Source organism: Canis aureus, chromosome 12 (genome assembly GCF_053574225.1).
Source record: "Canis aureus isolate CA01 chromosome 12, VMU_Caureus_v.1.0, whole genome shotgun sequence".
Lineage (NCBI taxonomy): Eukaryota > Metazoa > Chordata > Mammalia > Carnivora > Canidae > Canis > Canis aureus.
Genome location: NC_135622.1, coordinates 8585923 through 8608935, shown reverse-complemented (window position 1 = coordinate 8608935; position 23013 = coordinate 8585923). Strand labels below are relative to the sequence as shown.

At 42.5% G+C, this 23013-nt stretch overlaps 1 protein-coding gene across 7 annotated transcripts in view; it reads right to left on the bottom strand.

Annotated features, from left to right (window-relative positions):
- The window catches only part of TBX15 (T-box transcription factor 15), a 124710-nt gene that overhangs the window by 18518 nt on the left and 83179 nt on the right, over positions 1 to 23013 (bottom strand). For all 7 annotated transcript variants that reach the window (XM_077842666.1, XM_077842661.1, XM_077842665.1 and 4 more), the window contains one exon: positions 11437 to 11501. In XM_077842666.1, coding sequence (XP_077698792.1) covers positions 11437 to 11501 — 65 coding nt within the window. The remainder of the gene's footprint in view (positions 1 to 11436; positions 11502 to 23013) is intronic.

Genomic DNA, 23013 nt, shown 5'->3' with positions numbered 1-23013 from the left:
TTATTCATCATCATCCTACCCTAGTTTTGGAAAATTTTATCTTAAGGGTTTTTTTTTAAAGATTTTATTTATTTATTTATTCATGAGAGACACAGAGAGAGAGGCAGAGAGATAGGCAGAGGGAGAAGCAGGCTCCCTGCAAGGAGCCCGATGTGGGACTTGATCCCGGGACTCCAGGATCATACCCCAAGCTGAAGGCAGACACTCAACCACTGAGCCACACAGGCATCCCTATCTTAAGGTTTTTAAAGTGAATTCATTGTCTAACAGATAAAAGAGCAGTCTTAGGTAACCTCACATCGTTAACATGTTCCACATGGTGGGCCTCTCAGGTCTGTTACACACCAGAGACCTGATGTCTGAGGTTTACAATCAGAAATGATCATATTGACAAGTGCCTCCCTCTTGCTTACTTTTCCCTGTTTTCTCCAATGACAGCTGAGGCCATATCCAATCCCTCTATGTTCAACAGTCCTTTGGCTGGAATCACCTCTCTGATTTCTAGGCCTCTTCCCTTTAGACTTTTCAGTCTGCTCAGTGGCCAAACCAACAGAATGTGCTGAAGAGGAGGGAGAAAAGGAAGGAAAGGAAGCAAGCCAAGGATCTCTTTTGCAAATTGATGATGCCTCAAGACCAACTGCTTTGGAAAAACAGCCAGACTGTAAAGAATTTTTTCTTCTGAACTTTCTCATAAAAAAAAAAAAAAGTGGGACTACCACCTTTGAAGTTCAGCAAATATGTGATAACAACGATGATTACATTCATGAACCTATTAGGTAGCGCACTGCTGCATACTTTCTGTGATTTATTTGTGTTGAGATAGAGGGTTGCTTTTTATGTTTTTTCCATTTATTTTCTCTGTAGTTCTGACTTTTAACCCTTCCCCAGACTATTGGCTGGTGATTCTGGCAACAAAGGGAACACACTCAAGGGGTTGATAAGGTCATTGGTCATCTGTCAACAGAAGACAGTCAAGCGCTACAGAGATGGGGTTTTGAAATCATAAAGAAGTTTTCCAACCAGTAAATATGCTCAGTTCAGGAGATATAGAGACAAACAAGGACATAGGATCTTTACCCTAATTTAAGAGTGTCTTGTTCAACAAAAAGAGAACGGCATGTAAAAGACTAATTTCTGAACAGTGAGATGAATGTTACATTGAAGATACATAGAAGAGGTCAATGGAGCAAGAAGTACTTCATACACCTGGAAAATTCAAGGAACACTCCTTAAAAAGACCAGTCATTTCAGCTGAATATTAAAGGATTCTCGGCAGTTTTCCACACAAAAAAGAGACAGAAAGAACTTTCCCAGGAGAGTTCACAGTATGTACAAAACCTTGGAGGTATGGAAGAGAAGGAATGTTCTGGAAACTGAAAACGGTTGAGTGTGGCTGGAGCTCCAGTTGCAAGATGAGATGATGGGGTGGATACCAGGGATACTCACTCCATGTTAGGGGCTTGGATTTTATCCCAGGGGCGGTACTGCACCTCTGATCTTCTTTCCTTTCTCCTCCCGTTCCAGCATTTGAAAAGACACAGAACTAGAATATACTGTTCTTTCAGATCTAATTACTGTATCTCAACTTTCTAATCCTCTTCCTTAGACTGTCCTTTACCCACTGAGGTGAGGTCAAACCTTCCACACATCCTTCTCCTTCCCTGGATCTGGAGTTGGCTCCTAAAGATTTGTTGTCCAGGAATATTCTAAAAGACCTCTCAGCAGAGGTCTGTAGATTGGCAGGAAAAAAAAGCCATCAATCAAAACTTGGCTTTAGATGGTACAATAAGCCTATCTACATGATGAACTGGCTGTCACTGATGTGCCTTATGGTGGTTTGGAAGCACAGGTATCCAGTGGACAGATTCTGGGAGCTGAGTCAAAATCACTCGTTGCCCAGTGATCCCCAACTTGAGACCCCTGTCCCCACATGGAGTCTGAACAGGCAGCTATGGCAGTCCCTAAGGAGTTTTCATTGCCTCAAGAAGTGTGATAAAAATCCCTGATGACACAACACAACCCTAACTAAAAATGAAGTTTTTTTAGTGACTGGAATGGTCTGACTTTAACTCAGTAACACAAAACTGCACGTGGGGCAGAATGGTTAAGAAGAGAAAAAGCTGGGACTCCTGGGTGGCTCAGCGGTTGAGCATTGGCCTTTGGCTCAGGGCGTGATCCCAGGGTCCTGGGTCGAGTTCCACATCGGGGTCCCCGCAGGGAGCCTGCTTCTCCCTCTGCCTATGTCTCTGCCTCTCTCTGTGTGTGTCTCTCATGAATAAATAAATAAAATCTTTTTAAAAAAGAAGGAGGAGGAGGAGGAGAAGGAGAAGGAGAAAGAAGAAAGAAGAAAGAAAAGAAGAAGAAGAGTAGGAGGAGGAGGAGGAGGAGGAGGAGGAGGAAGAGGAGGAGGAGGAGGAAGAGGAGGAGGAGGAGGAGGAAGAGCTCTGGAGCTGGTCTGCCTGGATTCACGTGGCAACCCTGCTGCTTACTGGTGCCATCTCAGCCGGGTCATATCACCTTCTCATGCCTAAGGCTCCTGACCTATAAAACGGAGATAACAGTACTCCCTCCTAATTGTTACTTAACAAATGCAGATAGATTGATTAAAGACAAAATATATCAAAGCAAGGGAAAAAAAAAGAATGAAAGCTTGTGGACCACTGGTCTACAAAGAAACACCACCACCGTCTGCTCAGGTTGTGACTTGTAACTAGAGAAAACATTCTCACTTCACTGGTATTCCAACCTGTGTCAGCCCTCTGGCTCTGGACTGAACGTGGAAGGACCTGCATGTTACCTAATCCCATTTCTCATTATCTCTTCAAAGAACCAAAAACGTGTCCCTCAAGCCTCTGTAGGCTTCATTATCTTGCAGATATTTCAGACTCCAATATGTTAGCCATTAAAAAGACGTCACTCTGTTAGATGACACCATCCCTGGGCTAGAGCCATAGATAATAAAACAACTGCCAACTTTCCCTGGCAAACCCACATGGCCAAGAGGACAATGGTGGAAAAGGTTCATGACAGGAGGGAGAACAAATAACAAGGCAGAGAAAAATGTCAAATACTGGCTGGAAGACAAGCTAGGGGACATGATAAACAGCCAGGGTGTGGAAGAAGAGGGGGAATCTGGCAGGAGGCTGCCACCAGGGCCTAGTACGGAGCCAGCTACCTTGAACTGTAGATGCAACAGTTCCTGAGAGGGAGCCCAGCACTGATGACTTACTTTCGATCTGCTAAAATGGCACCCGTGCCAGGGATAACAAAAGAGTCTGTAAAATCCACAGGGGCTAGTAAGATTGCCAGGAATGAGCAGGATGAGATTGGCTGGAAAAATACAGTCAATGGCTCCAGGGAGGACAAACAAATACAGAAATTGAAAGTGAGGGAGATCCTTGGAAGTCGTGCTGGTTGAAAGAAGGCAAGTGGTCAGCTCACTGCCTCTCCACTTGCTACATGAGCCCTTCAGGAGCAACAGGGACCGGGACAGGGACACGGGCAGCCCTGTCTGCTCGCTGGCAAGTTATGCCTCACAGAGTTGAGGGACAACACCCTCTGGATGCTGCCACAGGCTGGATTTGAAAATTCTGAAAGCTAGTACCTCACTCTACTCAGTTTTACCATCTATAAAATGAGAAACACTCTAACAATACCAATCAGGTCAGAGATAAAAAGGGACTGCAGATACTCTGTGAAATGATTATTACTATTTTTACTGTATTCCTAGGATCTGAATACCTAGAAATAAATATGCAAGGTTGAACTGTATGAAATTACCGGTATTTTACCTCTCTGGCCCACAAATATAATAATTTCATAGATTCAGCTTAATAGGTTGGTAAAAGTGTGGACGAGAGTTGAGACACTTGGTTAAAACAGAGAACCCTTCTGACAGACTTTGAGACCCATCCTGCACACTTCTTCCCCAACTCACAAAGAAAAATGGCTTCTTTCAGATCTAAGCACAGATGACCTGGGCCTGGGGCTGGTGTCTAGCTGACTCTTCCTTTCTTTTTTCCTTCTCATTTCCATTAACCGGAGGCACTCCAATTTCATACTGGGTTTTGAGAGAAGGAGCTGGGCCTTGACAGGTCTTCCTGTCTGTGCCCGAGGAGATGGGTCTTCACTCTATGAACGTGGCCTTGAGGCAACAGCTGTTTAAGAATGGGTCAACAGGAAAATCCTTTACTCCCAAATATTTTTCTCCCCATCCATGGAGATTCCTTCCTTTGGGTTAAGGACTAGCCTCATTAAGCATCCTCCTCCAGCAAGCAAATATATCTATTCCCATAATGCAGTTAATGGCTCCATTTTTAGATCACTCTCCCCTGACACATTATGTAAAGGGACGCTGGGTACCAAGCAGGACTGGCAGCCACATTCCCAGAAGACAGCAGTGCTGGGTGAGAATTAGCTCAGGCTCACACTGCCTCATACACCTCATCCTGCAGGCCCTCTTGCTTTTTCAGTGAGGGGCAACCTATCAAAGCTAGTTACCCATATGAACCAACCACCCCACGATACAGGGCCTGTCCCCAGTTCCTTTCTGTCACTTCCTAAATTGTGGAATTTAAGTGTCATGGTTAAGCCTCCAAGGGTGGCCTCCCTAGAGAAAAAGATACCCTTTTAAAGAGCTGCACCAGTTCCCTGCACTGCAGAAGGCCCACCCAACCTGGGACCTATTGTGGCACCAACAGCGATGGCTCCTGGGGCACCATGATGGCTAGGAGTATCCAGAGGAACGGAACCCATGTCACATGGGACAGTCCCCCCTGCAGTTGCCTTAGATGCAATGAAACCCAGAGTCGTATATTCCGTGGCACTTTTTAAAACAAGTTCATAGAACCTTTACTCTCCAGACAGATCATAATTTTAATCCTCTCCTTTTTATGTACATGTTTGCTTTGGAGGAAGTCCCTGGGAATTATATAAAATTTCCTAAGCTTACTTGGGCTTTCTGTAAAATCTTGGCAGCCATTCTCAGCAGAGACAAGGCTCTCACATCAGATGTGGACTGGGGACTCACAGAGTCCTTTTTCCTTCTGCTCCTCCAGCTATGCCTTTAAACTACAAGGTCTTTGCAGTTGTGATGCTCCCTCTAGCTGAGCACAGTGGGTTCACCAGGTATGTGGACAGAGGTGCCTCCCAAGGCTGCTTATTGATCATGGGACTCAATGTAAACACTCTTGCTTCTCTTCAGTCCATGACTTTTGTCTTCTCTTTGGAATGTGCTGCCCACTGGGGTGGCCCCCCATAAAGATGTAATTTTACCTCTCTGCTCACCACTGAGCAACTTTTCTCTCTCTTTTTAAGATTTCACTTATTTATTTGAGAGAGGGGGAGCACAGAGGGAGGAGCAGAATCCCCACTGAGCAGGGAGCCCGATGTGGGGCTCAATCCCCACATCGTGATCCTGGGATCACGATCTGAGCCAAAGGCAGATGCTTCACCAACTGAGCCACCTGGATGCCCCTGAGCAACCTTGCTCAACTAAACCTCATTCTGCTTGGCTCAGCCTCTGGGACCCCTTCTTTCCTGATGCTCATGGACTCTGAAACTTGCTGGCTGTCTTCCTCTTCTCCAGCTAGCATAAATGTGTCCCCACTGTGCAGAGACAGCTCTGATGGCCTGAAGGGTGTGCATGTTTAATATGGGAATAGGCTAAATCCATGTCTTTTTTTTTTAAGATTTTATTTATTTATTCATGAGAGACAGAGAGAGAGAGAGAGAGAGAGACACGGGCAGAGACACAGGCAGAGACACAGGCAGAGGGAGAAGCGAGCTCCATGCAGGGAGCCTGGGACCATGGGACTCGATCCCAGGTCTCCAGGATCACACCTTGGGCTGCAGGAGGCGCTAAACCGCTGCGCCACAGGGGCTGCCCCGCTAAATCCATGTCTACAGTATCAGTCCACACCAGGTTTGAATCAATATTGCCCTTTGTCTTCGAACTAAGCCTATGTATATAGATTCACTCTTTCTTCCCTTCTTAGTTGGTATCTAAAACTAGCTCCCTACTGTTGCTACACCTGATTCACTATTGGTTGGGGTAAGGTTTTCTCTCTCCAGAGGTCCTGGTTTTTAATTTCTTTGCCACTCATCAACTCTGTTTGCTATTTTGCAACTAAGTGAATAATTATTTTACTCTGTGTACCTGGCACTGTAGGAAAGAATCTAAAACTAGAATCCTGAAAAAGGTACAGTCCCAGTGTTCAAGGAACTTACATTCTAGCATTAGGCAGAGCCCAGGAACACAGACCACAGGACACCAATTCATCACACTGAGGGGAATCTGTTTTCCCTAGGAATAAGAGGTGCTACTGCCTCCTCCTGGAAGGAGAAATCTTCCAGAGGTAATGCTGGATATTGTGCTCTGAGTCTAGGCCTGATTGAAAGCAAACATGCATGGATCCCCTCCAACCTACCCAAAACCAGATCTGGGCCACATAATTTCTGAGAAATCTAGGAACAATTTAGAAGTAAACACAACTGCTCTTCCACTGCAGAGACAATGCCTGGAAGCAAGATCTGTCAGTGTCTCCATCCAAAAGAACCAGCTGTCTGCTACTCTTCCTCTCAACACGAACATACACTCATGCACACACGCTCTTCTGGGGGAGATTCCTAAGGAGGGGACACAATTACATGAGAAGACAAAGTAATAGCTTGGTAAGTACAGTCTGAAGAGTGGTGACATTTTCACACTGAAGCCTGTGAATGGCACTTCCCAAAGAAGCAGGGAGGATTGTGACAAGCTCTGGTGATGGTGACACCACAGGACTGACACTGTGGAGTCACTGGGACTTCTGCTGGGGTTCTGAAAGGCCCTAAGAATGCCACTTCTTGTCCCCATTTGAACTCAGAATAAAATCTGAGAAAGACCTAGGACCCCGAAGCAGCAGAGACTGAAATACCAGCTTTATAATTCATAAAGGTGTCTGGATACTATGGCAGAGGTGTAGGGGCTGAACAAGTGGGCCAGAACTCCCCTGAAACAAGCCAGCTCCCCAGAACGGCAGGCCTCCTCTGCTGGACTGGCCACAGGATGGTAAGAGCCCAGGATTTATGCTGTCTGCAGGAAACAGGTCCTCCGGAGTTCCCTCTCCCAGACTCAGTAAGCAGATGGGTCGCTCTGGTGCCCAGTGAGGGGACGGAGAAAGCAAGAAGACTAGAAGCCAGGAGTGTTCTCCATGGATATCTCTTTATCCGAAAATGTAAGGAATGGAAATCAGTATCTTCATCCCGCCCCACCCCCACCCCTGGGGTTCTTTTCTCTGCCCAGGACACTGCTGTCTGGCCAGCTGCACTCAGAGGGTACCACAGCGAGAGGCTAGCAGGGCAGGAGGGACTCAGGAGAGGCACTGGAAGGGAGCACAGCAGCTGCTGTGTCCTTCCCATCTTCCCTCCACGCCCCTCCCTTCCTGAGCCTTGGGATGGTGCACTGGGATAGACTGAGATCAACAAACCTAAACATGTTTTGGTTTGAGGTTTGGCAAATTCCGTAACTCCAAAGTATTCCACAAATGTTTTGTGTTCTGCAAAACCAAAAAACATTGGCCAAGCACTTTCCCCCCTCCTAATTTTTAAGCCCATGTGTTTTTAAAGGAAATGTAATCCGTATGTTTTGGGTACGTTTATATGCAACTCATCAAACCATGCTTGTCTCTATGAGTCATTTGATGTCTAAAACTCATGGGGAAGATCATAGATTCATAAAAATTCTGTTAGCACCAGAGGGGCAATAAGTGAGGCACTGGTTGGAAGGTGAGGAACTGGATTCTGGTGTTGGCACAGAACAACCAGATCCCAGAAGATGTACAAATAATCCCTTCTATCCTCACTCATCCATCACTCTTTCCCATCTGCAAAATGACCTTAATAATTCTTGCCCTCATCAGATCCTACAGGCAGCTAGTGAGATTTCAAGACTGATTATCAGGTAATTCTGAGCTTTTTAAAGAGAAAATACAAGGGCACTTGTACCTGCCATGGGTCTATATTAATCTAGCTTCTTAGAGTGCTGGAAGAGAAAAAAGTTTCTGTATTTAATTATTTATCTTTGCCCTATCGTGAGACAGGGGATTTCAGGGTCATTATGTCACAGTTTCACCTGCTAGGGAAGGTCAGCCTGACTTCCTGCCCTCTGCTAGGGAACCCCTTGTTTATAGAGGGTATAGCAGGCAGATGAAAAGCCATGGGGAAGTCTACAGAGATAGGTGGAGAACATACAGGTTGTTTTATTTGGAAAAGTGAAGGTTCTGAGTACTTGAGTAGTATCTCTAAGTAAATGATGGGTTTTTAGAGGAAGAGTTCTAGTCTCCATATCTGTTGAAGATAAGTCAAGTTTAAACTGTTAACATGGTAGAGCTCAAAGTTCACAGGCTTCGAGGTCAGGCAGACCTGAGAGTTACTCTGTGCTCCAGCTTTGCTATATGATATTAGGGAAGTTGCTTAGGCTCTCTGAGCCTCAGTTTCTTCATTTGTAAAATATGGGTCATTTTAAAGATTAGAAAAAATAGACTAAATAAAAGGTCTAGAACAGTGTAAGTGTTCAATCACAGATAATTTCTATCATTACTAATGTTACTTAAAGTAGCCTACAGCTTTTAATGGGGCATCATAATGAAAAATCACCACAATACCAGAAAAATAAATAAATAAGGCATTGCAATGGGCTAGTGAGGATCCATACCTCTGCTTTCCTGGAGTCCTTACAAAGAAGAGTAGCCCACCAGGCAGGACAAACAAAAAACTGTCTGTCCTGAGCAGGACGACATTCACCAGCCCCAAAGCAGACCCAGGACAAATATCAAGGTTCCTTCTAGCTCAGTGAGGGGACAGGAGGACCCCAGGACTTGAACCAAGTTGTCACCACAACTTCCCAACCAGAGTCAAATGCTTCAAGATACATGGTCTTATTCTCAAGATTAAAGTGTGGCTCCAGTTCTCAGAGCATAGCTCCAAAACTGGTCAATACAGTCTATCTTTTTCAATTTTCTGTTCTGGGTCATGCCTCTGAAAAACAAGGACTCCAATGGAAGAAAAAAGCAAAGAAAATAATCAAAACAATCTTTGGAGTGCCAAGAAGAAAATACATACTCAATGTCACTGAGGAGACAGAAGCAAAGAAAGAGAAAATAGTTGAATAACTAAAGTCACTAGGGTTGACCCTAACTGTGTCTAGGACAGAAATTCTTAACTTTTGGACATGGAACGTTTCAAAAACCTGTTGAAAACTATAAACCTTTCCCCAGAAAAATGCACACCTGCTCATCCACACACATTTTTCCTTATAATTTCAGGGAATTCACAAAACCCCTGGAATCCACCCATGGACTCCAAGCTAATGGATTTTAAATACCCTAGAGGCTTCTTTATGAAAGGCCGTCTTCTACTGAGCACACCATTACTACTAGCAAGGTCCTTGATAAGCCTAGAATGCAAAAAAAAAAAAAAAGGAAAAAGGAAAGAAGAAAGAAAGAAAGAAAGAAAGAAAGAAAGAAAGAAAGAAAGAAAGAAAGAAAGAAAGAAAGAAAGAAAGAAAGAAAGCCTAAAATGCAGAGCCCTGAAAAGAAAGCAACAGGAAACAGTTCAAAGGCAAGTCCTGAACATGGAATATAAATAACTGGCAGGAGAGAACTGTCTCAAATGGAAAGAATAAGTACGCATCCCTCACTGGCTGAATTTTAAAGACAAAGGTCTTCACTGAAGAGGGAAGCATTTGGCCTTGGAGTTCTCATGCCTGAGTTCTAGTGTGGCCACACAACTAACCAGTTGCTTGATCTAGGACACATTATTCAATTTTGTCGTCTTCAAACTAGAAGTTTAGGTGAATTTTACTTTACTCAATAGATGTAACCTTAAGAAATTCTGAGGTAAATAAAATTTTATAGCAATCTAAGTGTATTTTAAATGTATCCTAAGAGCTTCATAAAGAAGTGCTTCCTTAGGGGATTAAGAGTACATTTATCTCGATGAGCACTGAGTGATATATAGAACTGCTGAATCACTATATTCAACACCTGAAACGAATATAACATTGTACACTAGTTATACTGGAATTTTAAAAATAAATTAAAAAAAAAAAAAAGCAGTGCTTCCAGGGGTCCTGGGTGGTGCAATCACTTAAGTACCTGACCTTTGGTTTCAGTTCAGGTTATGCTCTCAAAGTCCTAAGATCAAGCCCCGCATTGGGCTCTGAGCTCAGCGAAGAGTCTGCTAAAGTTTCTCTCTCCTTCTCCCTTTCCCTCTGCTTCTCCCTGTCTTCACTTTCTCTCACCCTCTCAAATAGATAATCTTTTTTTTTTAAAAAGTGCTTCCATACATCATTTTGTAAAGGAAATGGTCACTACAGAGGATTTTTAGCATAAATCTGGATTCAAATAGAATGTGCTATATAGTTCATGAAGTGATTCTAAATATGATACTAGATAGTTTATCTGAAAATTCTTGCAGAAAAAAAATAGCAAAAGTAACTCCAGACAGTCTCTGTCATTCAGATGTAAAGAAATGCCCCCAAAAGGGAAAAATGTCTGAACACTAACGTAAATAGTTAACTGCAAAGCCTACACACTTTACAACACACACGTGTCACATTTGTGGTTTCAGTATAGTTTATATAAAATGAAATTTTTTTGACTGACTAACCTTAGATAGATCTGTGCTCTCTGAGAATTTCAGTTCTCCCCTAGCTCTCTGGATAACAGATTCTGATTTTATATAGGAAGGGTGGGAAAGAAAGAATTTAGAGAGAAGCAGAATTAATGAGAAAAATGCCACAGCCGCTAAGACCATTTACAATAAGTGCAAATAGTCCTGCAAACGTCAGCAGTTCCTAAAAGTTTCCCCATGTGACAATCTAATCCTAATGATGATGCTGAGGCATCAAGAAAGGTCATGTTCTATACACTGTCTTTACTAAGGCAGGCAACATATTTTGGGGACATTTCTTGGGAGAAAAATGGTTAATTTTTAAACAACGTTTTTTAGCTCTTAAAGGTAATAATTTTCTGATAATTTTTATTTGTTCACACTTCCTTGTTTCCTGATAATACAAAATAAATGAGATACCACTGTAGGTGCTGCTGCCACCTATAGTACTCATGAGAAAAAGTAGCAATCTTTCAATGATCATCAATCACCAGAAAACGTGGTTTAAGTGCCTGGATTACCTAGCATGATGCAGGGAGAAAACCACCATGAGGGATCCAATCTGGTGATGTACAGTGTGTTAACAAAAATTGGAAAACTCAACCTTTGGAGGATGGTGTTTTGATTCCCAGATCAGCTTGCCATCTCTCTTTGCCTGAGTCAGCACAGAGGCACAGTGTGCCAGTGTTCCCCGAAAAGCAGGAGTCAAAAGCCACCAAAGGGGTGGGAATAATGTCACACAGCAGAGAAATGTTGGTGAGTCTATTTCCCGATTATTCTTACCTGTTTCTTCCAGAATCTCTGAATCCTTTAGCAAAGGGGTTTCGATCAATTTTTAATCTGGTGATCTAGAAACAAACAAAGAGCATAAATTGTGTTTACATTAACTGATTTCTTTTCTGGTAACTCCTAGAAAATTAGCAAAAAAATCACTCTGTTAGTAACAGCTGTTGTTTTTATTTAGTTTCCTTTAAGTCTGAGATTTAAATGTAAGTTGATATAGGACTTGGGCCTGGCACACAGATGTCTGACCCACCTGACCCACTTCTCCTTAAAAACCAAGGTCTTCCCAGTATGTGACTGTAAACTCTCCTCTGCTCACCTTTCTTGCCCCCAGAAAAGGTGATAAATCACTTGCCTAGACAAAGGCATGGAAATAGAAAACTGGGCAATGGTCAAGTCCTTGGTACATGACATATAGGAAGCACTTGAAAAGCACTTGTTGAGTGAATGAATGAGTGAGCGAATAATGAACAAATGGATTCAGTCAGTCCAATCCAATGGCATCAGGCCACCAGACAACCCACCTCAGCCTGAGAGAAACATATAATTGACTGCCCTTCCCATTTCACTTTATTTGTCCCTTCTCTGCCCCTAGAGATCGTTCATTTAATGACCAAAAATGGTCTTGTAAAAGACACAAAAAGTAGCTACACTTTTATCAAGCTTGCACCCCAAGGAAAATCTATAAACAAGGGACTCAGTGGGGCAGGCTACACCAGTCTCCAAGGCTCACAAGCAAATCAGAAGGCACAAACAACTGTGTGAGCCAGGTGGATGAGTCCTCAGGGGTCATTCTGCTTCAACATCCGCTCAGCACATAAGCCCCTCTCTACCACATCTTATCATTGTCCCCCTCAAACTCGGCGAGGGTCCTACCCATCACCCTCATGCCCCAGAATAAAACAAGCCTGACCAACAAATTCCACATGTGCTCTTATGTTTCCACTTTCAGCCTTGGTCATGGGAGGCATTTTTGATATTTTTGTGTCTAAACCAGATGTTAATGACTCACTATCTTCAAGCAACAGAGGCGTCAGGGTTGGGGTGAGGGAGTATAGGAAAGGAGGCAAAGCACTTCAATGGAAGGGAATTGTAGAAAGAAGGGAATCTCATTACTGAAGACCACCTTTCCATTTCTGATCATTGCAGAACTTATCATGTCAGGGCGGCTAAAGTTATTTCTTATGTTGCAGATCTTTCTGAGTGCCTCTTCCATCTCACTGTGTCAGAGTGGAATTGCCCAAAGCCACAATCTTTAAAGGTCTTTAAAATGCAATGTGAGATTCTGACCAACAGACTTTGACTTGAAAGTACCAAAGTTGTTTTTTTTTTTTCCCCTAAAAACATTCCTTGCCTCGAGAATGGTACACTAATAATGTAGCACTAATAACGTAGCAAGAGCAATTTTACATCTATTTTATAGACCAGAGCAGGAGCCTTCAGGCCTTGGCTTTCTAAAGTCTAGTGTCTGCCCTGTGAATATTGTATTGAGTTTAAAGACTGTCACTGCTTTTCTGTTTCTGACTTAAAATTCTTTCTTTTTTCCTCCATAATCCACAGCAATAAACTGCACACCATATTTTCTTTTCAAGTTGGGGTTATAATATTTTATTTTCTCTTTCAAGTTGACTTAACCTGTCCGGCTCATTTACGATAGGGTTTTCTGATATATGATTGTGCTGCCATGTTTTGGGGGCCTCCACAGACCCCTGTAAATAAAATGACATTCTATTTCATGGATCTGGGAGAAAAGATTGCAAATCTGCTTCCCACAACTCAGTCTATCTCTGGCCAAGAACTCTGTGTGAAGATTTAATAGAAAAGTGCCACCAAATGTTAGGAAAAACAGCACCTCTATACTTGTTTCAAAGTTTTTAATGGAGATTTAGAGAGCTTCATGTAGTGTGGTTGCATACTCATTATTTATTTATTATCAAGTACCTTTATGTGCAAAGCAAGGTGACAGAAGGCACAGGTGACAGTGATATATAGTCCATATATGTCTGGTTCCCCCTACCCCAGAAGCTTATAATCTAGAAGAAAAAAGTAAACATATACACTAACACAAAACAGAAATTGGTAAGGTTTGCAAGGAAGGCAAAGCTTCCATGAGAGCTTAAGGGGAAGTAGCAATGAGTCCCAAGTTGAAGGGCTCTGAGGTTTCACCTTAGAGATAGCACATGACCCAGGCCTTGAAAGATGTGCAGGACTTTAATGAAAAATGCAAAAAGGGGTGAAAGGAACAGTGAAGCATGTCATAAGACATGTCCTACGTAAGCCAGAGCATTGAAGTAGAGAAGCATGAAGGAATGAAGTGCGCCAGAGAAGCACTAGAGTCCAATCTGGCCAGAGTGCAGGTCAGCGGAACAGAGCCAGAGAGGTTGCCCCAAGGCCATATCCCAGAAAGCTTTCACTGCCCTGCTTAGTCATTTATAAAGCCTAGAGGCAGAAGATAGCAATTCAAACAATGTAAACCAAACTACCACCCCAGTTGATGCTCGTGCTGACAACTTTGCCTATGTCTACCAATACCAAGGGTAACAAGGACAATAATTTGGAGGAATAAACCAATGTATTTTCAACCTTCATAATCCATAGTCTCATGATTCCCATATCAAGAGCTAGCCTGGGGGGATCCCTGGGTGGCTCAGCGGTTTAGTGCCTGCCTTTGGCCCAAGGCGTGATCCTGGAGCCCCGGGATCGAGTCCTGCATTGGTCTCCCAGCATGGAACCTGCTTCTCCTTCCGCCTGTGTCTCTGCCCCTCTCTCTCTCTTTCTGTGTCTATCATGAGTAAATAAATAAAATCTTAAAAAAAAAAAAAAGAGCTAGCCTGGTAGCCTCAGATCTTACAAGAGTATGTCATATAGCATAGAAAAGGATGCAAATGACAGTGATCACAAAGGAAAGCAGGTCACAAAGCCTGCTGTCCTCTGGAAGATAAGGATGTAACATAAGGTGAATGCTTATCAAATGGGAAAAGAAGTAAAAAAGCTTCCCCTTCCACCCCAGCTGGAGTATGAAAAAAAAAAAAAGAGGAAACAGATGAAAGAGAAGCAAGCAGGTAGATTTACATGTGCCTTAGCTCCCCACTCAAACAAAGTTCGAGGGGTGCAGGTGGTGAGCTTCAGAGGAAGACTGGCAGGGCAACCTCCACACACACACAGGGCTTGCTGCATCAAAGTAAAAATGCTGCCTGGTCTGAAGAATCAGGAAGAGGACCAGGTTAGCATCTCCAGGCCTCCTACCACCCTTCTGTGGTAGGTCAGGGACTTAGAAGTCCTCACATCCCATGACAGGGAAGCCAGGGTGACCTTAACACAGAAGTGCTACAGCCCAGGCAGGAGCCCAACAGAGGACCTAGATGAGCACTGAGGTGAGGCTGAGCCATCCAGGGAGGCCCAGGGAGGCCCAGGTGAGGCAAAGACACAAAAGTACAAGCTCAGCCATCCTCTATCAGTAGAGCATGTCCACACAAGGAACCCAAGGCATGGAACCCAAGGAATACAAGAACCAGACATGACGGTCTCCAGCAAGAGCCAGTGAGGCCCATAGCAGAGGGACCCACAAGAAACCACATGAGGACTCATAACCCCCACTACCTCTGCCCTATGCACACACAACACATCTAGAGGCCATCTGGAGTAGTGTAGGATGCTCATTTGAATAGTTCATTTTCATCCCTACTCCACAGTTGTGTGTATCAATTAGACCCAAATATGGCTGGCAGCCTCCATCTCCCCACTTTTGACCAGAACACAGTCATCTTTTCACTCAACTACTCTATATAACCTTTGGACTAATCTCTCTTCTTCCACTTTTGTCCCTGTCTGGTCTCTTCTCTACACAGCAACCAAAGTGATCTTTGTTAACACATATATGGACCACATCATTCTCATCAGTGACTATCACTCTACTCAAAACTCAACCCAAACTCCCTGGCTGGCCTTGCAGAGCCAGCATGGCCCCAGACTACCTCTCCACCCCCACCCATGCTCCTCTACACCTGGCTCACAGTCTCCCACCAAACTCAGATGCTCTCAGGCTACAGTGTGTCAAACTCTTTCCCTGCTCAGGCCGCTCACACTCACTCTACCCCTGAACAAAAATATTCTTTTCTGCACTCTTCACATAGCTGATGCCTAATCCTAAGTCTCAGTCTAAATGTTACCTCCTGAGAGAGATCTTTCTTGATCATCCCTCCAAAATAGGATGCTTTCAGGTAAGAACCATGTCTATTTCCTATACCATTTTACTAAGAGCCTAACATGACATGCTATCTGTGCTCAATGAATATTTGTTCAGTGACTGAATGAGTGGTGAGTGCATGAATGAATAATGTGGGAAACAGGGATCACCAGCCCCAAAGCCATAACATGCCTTGGAAAATACAGACCAGACAACTCCCTTGACCCTATCTGCTTTCACTGCAGCATTATATAGACAGAAGTCTCAAGTGTCCTACTAAGCAGAACAAGGTCTATTAGTAACTGCCCGTGCAGCTAAAGTTATTCTACAGTGGTCATGTTCAAACTTACTCCAAGGATAATGAGGAGACATGGAAAGTACAGAGGTTGGGGGAGCATTTTTCTTCACTGATTTGATTTCCATAACCTTACAGTTTTTTGTGGGTTTTTTTGCGTTTTTGTTATTTTTTTTATTTTTTTATTGGAATTCAATTCACCAACATATAGCATTACACCCAATGCTCATCCCACCAAGTGCCCCCCTCATTGTCCATCACCCAGTCACCCCAACCCCCACCCACTTCCCCTTCTACTACCCCTTGCTCATTTCCCAGAGTTAGGCGTCTCTCATGTTTTGTCACCCTCACACTGATATTTTCACTCATTTTCTCGCCTTTCCCTTTATTCTCTTTCACTAATTTTTATATTCCCCAAATGAATGAGACCATATAATGTTTGTCCTTTTCTGATTGACTTATTTCACATACTGATTTGTATAGTCTGCATCGTAGAAGACCGTAGCACATGAAGAGGTGGTTGCTGGCTTGCCACCTTTGGTTTTAATCATTTTCACTGACTTTTTGCCTAGTAACATGCAGGCAGTTAATAAATGAGGTATATGTCACAGTGCACAGTGTAGACATAAATAGCACAACCTACAAAGAAAATGAAACTTCAATATCCTGAGTATGATTTTATAATACTGAGGCTGAAAATGCCTCCCCTTATTAACACTCTCTTAGTTATTCTTTTTTTTTTTTACCATATTTCTTTGAAAGGTGTTCATCAAGGAAGAAAAAGAAACTTAGCCCATATAAAAAATAAAAAAATAGAAAACCTCTGTGCTGATTTGATTGGAAAGTTAGAGCACAACTGGCTCAATAGTTTAGGATATAATGAGTGGCTCATAACTCCTATTGGATTTGCTTACACAAACCTGGCTGTGGTTTCAGACTTCCTATCTGGTTCATGTAGCCAATTCTCATCAAGAAATAAGACTGTGTTACCTGAGGAGAACAGGGCTGTGTCTTTTTGAAATCTAGTTTCCTGTTTGGGAAAAAAAAAAATCAAGGCTCAGCAGCCTTTTCCCCTTAGAAAAGACAAAGACTCTGCAATGGAAATTTCCTGCTAATTCCATGAGGACAGGCTGGCGTCAGCTTCTTCCAAGAAAAAGCATTCGGTGTAGAGTCACCTTTATTCCCACCTCTACTACTTCATTCTCCACGATGAGATTCTGGGCATGGCATACCTTTCCTCTCTGCCTTAGGCCTGCCAAGTTGGCACTCCAAGAGCAAATAATAGTAATAATAACTTCAGTATGCTAGCAGCCCTGGGAGTCTATGGGTCAGTCAGCAAGGGTGGGAGGAAGGAATGGGAAGGGGGGAAAGAAAAGCATAAAATATTTCATGAAAATAGAAACTCTTTCTTCACATTTCACTATTACTTATGTCCAAAGAAGCAGAACCACAGATATGTAAGGAGACTGGTAGTGGAGGTATGCTGGCTAATTATTCATGCAGTCATTTTCCAAGCACATATTCAGTGCTATGCACCATGGGACAGACACAAATGCCTTAGAGTTACACAGATGGAAGAGTCCTTCCTCTTAATTAGTGGTTTCTGGGCTTCAGGGCAATTCTAATTCCCTCCCTCCAACATCTGAGGGATCAACATTGATATTCCAGTTACTTATTCTATCAAACAAAAAGAGTTACATCTACCTACCATCTCTTGCCATCATCATTTCATAAAATAAATGACATTTTAGTATCAAAAAAGTAAAACGGACAAAATAAAATACAGTCTATTTAAATGAATGCTTAGGTATAAAACGCCCGCATATTATCTGTATTTTTTTCATTTCTCAGTGGACTATAAAATTTTTCTCCATAAATTGGTAGCTGAGAGGTAAACCATTGATTTGTAAATGAGGATTCTGAGGTGGAGTGATTTGTCAGAGGCAGTACATTCTATCAGCTGCAGAGGTGGATCTAAACCGTGAGTTTCCTAACTCCCGACCTGGTGTTTTCTACCATGTCAAACTGGGTTTTGTAGAGGCACAATGTTTTGTTCTCAAAAAGCTCAAAATGCTGAGAGGAAGACTGGGCAGGCACATAGCTTAGAATGGGACAGGGTCACAAGAGAAGTAGAGTTTGATGAGGGAAAGCTCATTCACAGCTGAAAAGGTAAGGAATGTGGTAGAGGAAAATGTAAGGAAGGTTGGTGTTTGTACTGAACTTGAAGAATGGAAGGAAGCTAGATGAATAAAGATGAACAGAAAATTCATTCCTGAAAAGACAACAGCACACGCAAAAGCAAAGCAGCTTCAAAGTGCCAATAACAGTAAAACTCTCACTAGATTGCTGAACTTTTGTGGGCACGTGATGTAGATTAGCAGGGAAATGAGCCTAGAAATGTAGCTGGTAGCTAGCTACAGAGGACCTTAATAGAAATACTTGGGGGGATCCCTGGGTGGCTCAGCAGTTTAGTGCCGCCTTCGGTCCAGGGCGTGATCCTGGAGTCCTGAGATCGAGTTCTGCATCAGGCTCCCTGCATGGAGCCTGCTTCTCCCTCTGCCTGTGTCTCTGCCTCTCTCTCAATCTCTCTCTCTCCTCTCTCTCTCTCTCTCTCTCTCTCCCTCTGTGTGTGTGTCTCATTAATAAATAAATAAAATCTTTAAATAAAAATAGAAAGACTTGGGATCTTGGACTATACTTACTTTAGCACTGAGGAGTTGACAATTTTTGACAGGGAAAGGATGCAGTTGGAGCTACGCTTTAGGGAGACCCATCCCCCCAAAAAATAAAATAAAATAAAAAAGGAAGACCCATCCCTCAGTGACTATATGTGATGGCTCATAAGACCATAAGACTCAGTTGGAAGCTGTCATAACAGCCCAAGGTGAAGAGAGGGCAGGTCCAGAACAAGGGCAAAAGCAATAAGATTAGAAAGAAGAAAATATTCCATCAGTAGAAGCAATACAGTCTGGTGGCACATTGGATGTGTGGAGAGTCAGGTGTCCAGCCAGCCTGGGTGTCATGATAGAAGCCAACAGGAAACATAGGCTTTAACAATGGAGAGGACCAGTGGGAGTGACAAATGAATAGAATATCTTGGAATATTTTGCTTACCAGCAACAAAACACCAAGTTCCCACCATTCCAAATGTGAACTTGCTACAACTCTATTGGTCTAGACTGGGTTAAAAAAGAGTTGACACACACAAACATTCAAATAATTTCCAACACTTGTGTGTGTTAGCTGCCTCTGCTTGAGAACAATTAATTGTTTTCCGCCCTCACTCATTAAAAAGAATGCAGAAAAAAAAGAGGAAGAAATTATTATTTCAGAGCTAACAGAGAACTTAGAAAACACAGGCTAACTGCTCATTTTCTTGAAGAACTCAAAGCCCAGAAAGAAAATACTTTGCTCAGAATGACACAGGTAGCTAGTGGGACATTTAGGATGAAAACTTAGGTCTCCAGTGTGGAGGTTTCTTAAAGAGTTAAAAATAGATCTGCCCTATGACCCAGCAATTGCACTGCTGGGGATTTACCTCAAAGATACAGATGCAGTGAAACGCCGGGACACCTGCACGCCGATGTCTATAGCAGCAATGTCCACAATAGCCAAACTGTGGAAGGAGCCTCGGTGTCCATCGAAAGATGAATGGATAAAGAAGTTGTGGTCTATGTATACAATGGAATATTACTCAGCCATTAGAAACGACAAATACCCACCATTTGCTTCGACGTGGATGGAACTGGAGGGTATTATGCTGAGTGAAATAAGTCAATCGGAGAAGGACAAACATTATATGGTCTCATTCATTTGGGGAATATAAAAATAGTGAAAGGGAATAAAGGGGAAAGGATAAAAAATGAGCAGGAAATATCAGAAAGGGAGACAAAACTTGAGAGACTCCTAACTCTGGGAAACGAACTAGGGGTGGTAGAAAGGGAGGTGGGCAGGGGGTGGGGGTGACTGGGTGATAGGCACTGAGGGGGGCACTTGATGGGATGAGCACTGGGTGCTATTCTATATGTTGGCAAATTGAACACCAATAAAAAATAAATTTATAAAAAAAAAAGAAAAGAAAACTCAGGTCTCCAAAGGGCTAGCCTACTGTTGTCTGTGGAAAGTACACTGCCTTTCCTTAGGAAGACTGGATAACATTTCATTTCAATTCCTCTTTTCTCTCCTAGGCCTCCTAACCATTCCCTTAAAAAGAAATACATGAGGTAAATAATTTTGCCCTGAAATGTTAATTGTTCTCATTCAAGACAGTTGAGGGAAATAAAAACACGGTAGTAGGTGATCTAGCTCACAGAAGAGAATAGTTTATGCTACCTGGCGTCTCCACGACAAGTCTGAAAATGATTGCTAGGTAACAGAATGCAGACCTCAAGATTCCTGGGGGAAATACCTGAGGTTATTTTGCTTTACTAGAAGACATTATGTTATATGAAATCATATCTACAGCCAAAGGGAATGTTTAATAATCATGTACATTGATGTATTCAGGGACTGGAGACTTGTGAAACAGGCAAAAACCATTATCTTGATATCAAACTGGGCAGAATTGGGTGTACATGACTCATCTCTTGAATTCACCAACACGACATGAGAACAGAAAGATAAAAGTAGTTACCTATTGATTATAATACCTTCAAGGGCCAATGCAGGTCCTCTGATTCCCAACGATCCACTTTCTTCTTAATAAGCAATTTATTTTGTAAAATTGCCTCTACTCCCCACTCTCCTTCATGCCTGTGCTGACCCAGCAATTTCCCAACATAGGCTGACTACTAGTAATCAGATGCTGGGTGTGTGCCAGAGGCTTTACTCATGTTCCCTCATCTAGTCCTCATCACTAACTCGATGAGGCCAGGACATTTTCAGACGAGGAAACACTGATGAGTGGAGGTAAGAAATTTGCTCAAAGTCATCAGTGGAAAGGTCAGAAATGAGACCAGATATGTCTGCTACCAAATCCTATGAACTTAATCATGGTGTCCAGCCCCCAACCAACCACCAAGACCCCCACCCCAGTTCAGATGAAGACAAAATATTCATATGAGAAGAATGTACTCAGACATGGGAATGCTGTGAGAGAAGGCAAAGGAATTGAGAGGAATTTCAGGCAGCCATGTTTGGTCTTCTTTCATTGTCATTGTCGCGGTGAATTGTGGCTGTCTAGTTTCAGTTTGGGTCACAGTACTGATGCTCTTGACCTCTACAACTGATCTCAGTGAGGCAGTAGAATGTCCATTCACCAGTGTTCTAGTTTGCCCTACAATTAAATTCTAAAATTGTAATATTTGTTACATATCTCTGCTTTCATAAGAAACTAATAATTAAAATGGTGGCTGGGTGTCTTGGAAAAAAGTCTAATCAGTTATTCAGAAAACTTAACGTTGTGCTCCCCCTCTCCTGAACCACACAGTTAATTTCAAGATTCCAGTTGCTCCAAAGGGCATGTCTATATTGCTGCACTATCTTGTTTCAGAGCTTTAAAAATCTTGATTATTAAAGATTCCTGTAAGGACCCTCTGTGGCCTCTGTTATTTTGCTATCTAAGGAGCTTGAGAGGATTCAATAGCTTTTAAATGCTACCCAAAGCAAACTAAAACCCTTTCTCTACTTTAGATCAAATGTGGCAACCACAAGGAAAAACCTAAAATCGGGCACACTTTACAGCTGCTGAGAAAGCCCAACAAGTGTATAGTACTTGTCTACCAGACTAAAGGGTTGTTGTATATCAAGTTCCTCTGGAGGCAACATCTAAGGAGAAAACATCTTAAGAGTTTTATCCACATGCAGTATGAAAGATCAAAATACTCTTACTATATGAACCAAAGATTATATCACTCACCTTCACTTGCCTGACACATAGTAAGCACTCAATAAATACTTAGTAAATGAGTATTTTTCCTCGATTTCTTTCTTTGTCAGAGCACCAAGCATAGTATCCAACACAAAAAGATATCTAATATTGTGGTAGAAGTTCATTTTGCTCCAAGCAGGCCCAAAATCAAAATATGCAGACTTTCAAGCAAAATAAACAAGCAAAAACTCTTCTTTTTAGAAAAGTATTCACCTCAGGATCCTATTAATTAGACAAATTGTCAAAAGATGAAATACAGTGTAATTTGCAAAAAAAAAATGAGATGCATATGCAACTTTCAGGGAATTGCATAAAGTGAGATCACTTGTAAGTCCATCTACTTACCCTCCTTGAAAAAAAGAACATTGTCTAGAATGCCCACAACAATTCCAGACTTGGCATCTCTCTTCCCTCTCCCTGTACCTCACTCCCACTTACTTCCCCCATTAGTCTGCCAATTCTCATGTGTGTCTTATCATCAGAGAAAGCATCAGCTCTTCCAGGAAACCTTCCCTCATTCCCTAAACCCAAAAGCACCCTGTCCACATCTCTGTCATTAAATTATTCCACTGTTTTATCATTATTTATTTACATGTCTTTCACTCAACTAAAACTCTTCTTGCTTATGGAGAAATAAGTCAATCTGCTCGATTTCTCTATTAAGACTGGAATATTGTAAGTTCTCAAACATTTATGGAGTGAATGAACATATTGCTGACATAAAAACACAGATGTTAGGGTGTGGTTGGTGATCACACAGAGGTAAATTTAGTCTGATAGTGTAAATGGAAGCAGTGGGTCTTCAATGGATTTTGAGAGGCTTGATGACTTTGATGTAGCTGATGCAGGGATACATGGAAAATTGCAGAAAAGAGGGAAGGAATGAATCAAACCTTGGTACTTGCAAAGGAATTGCAAATGATGAAGAACGAACGTTTGCCACATTGCAGGAGAGACCATGAACACGGGTACAAGTGCAGAGAGACATGAAAATGACTTAGGAGATTCAGTCCTCCTGGTCAAAGATTTTGTCTTTGATCTAAATCTAGACTATACCAGCTGCTACTAGGCATCATGGCCTTGTCATCACCAACATAGCATTTGCACAGCAAGCCTGGCATCTCTCATTCCAGCTTTTCGGTGTCATGTAGAAGGACAAAGCATTTCTTATCAAAAGCATGAATAAGCTCCTTTAAAAGCAGATACAGCAGAAGACTCTCAAAGGCA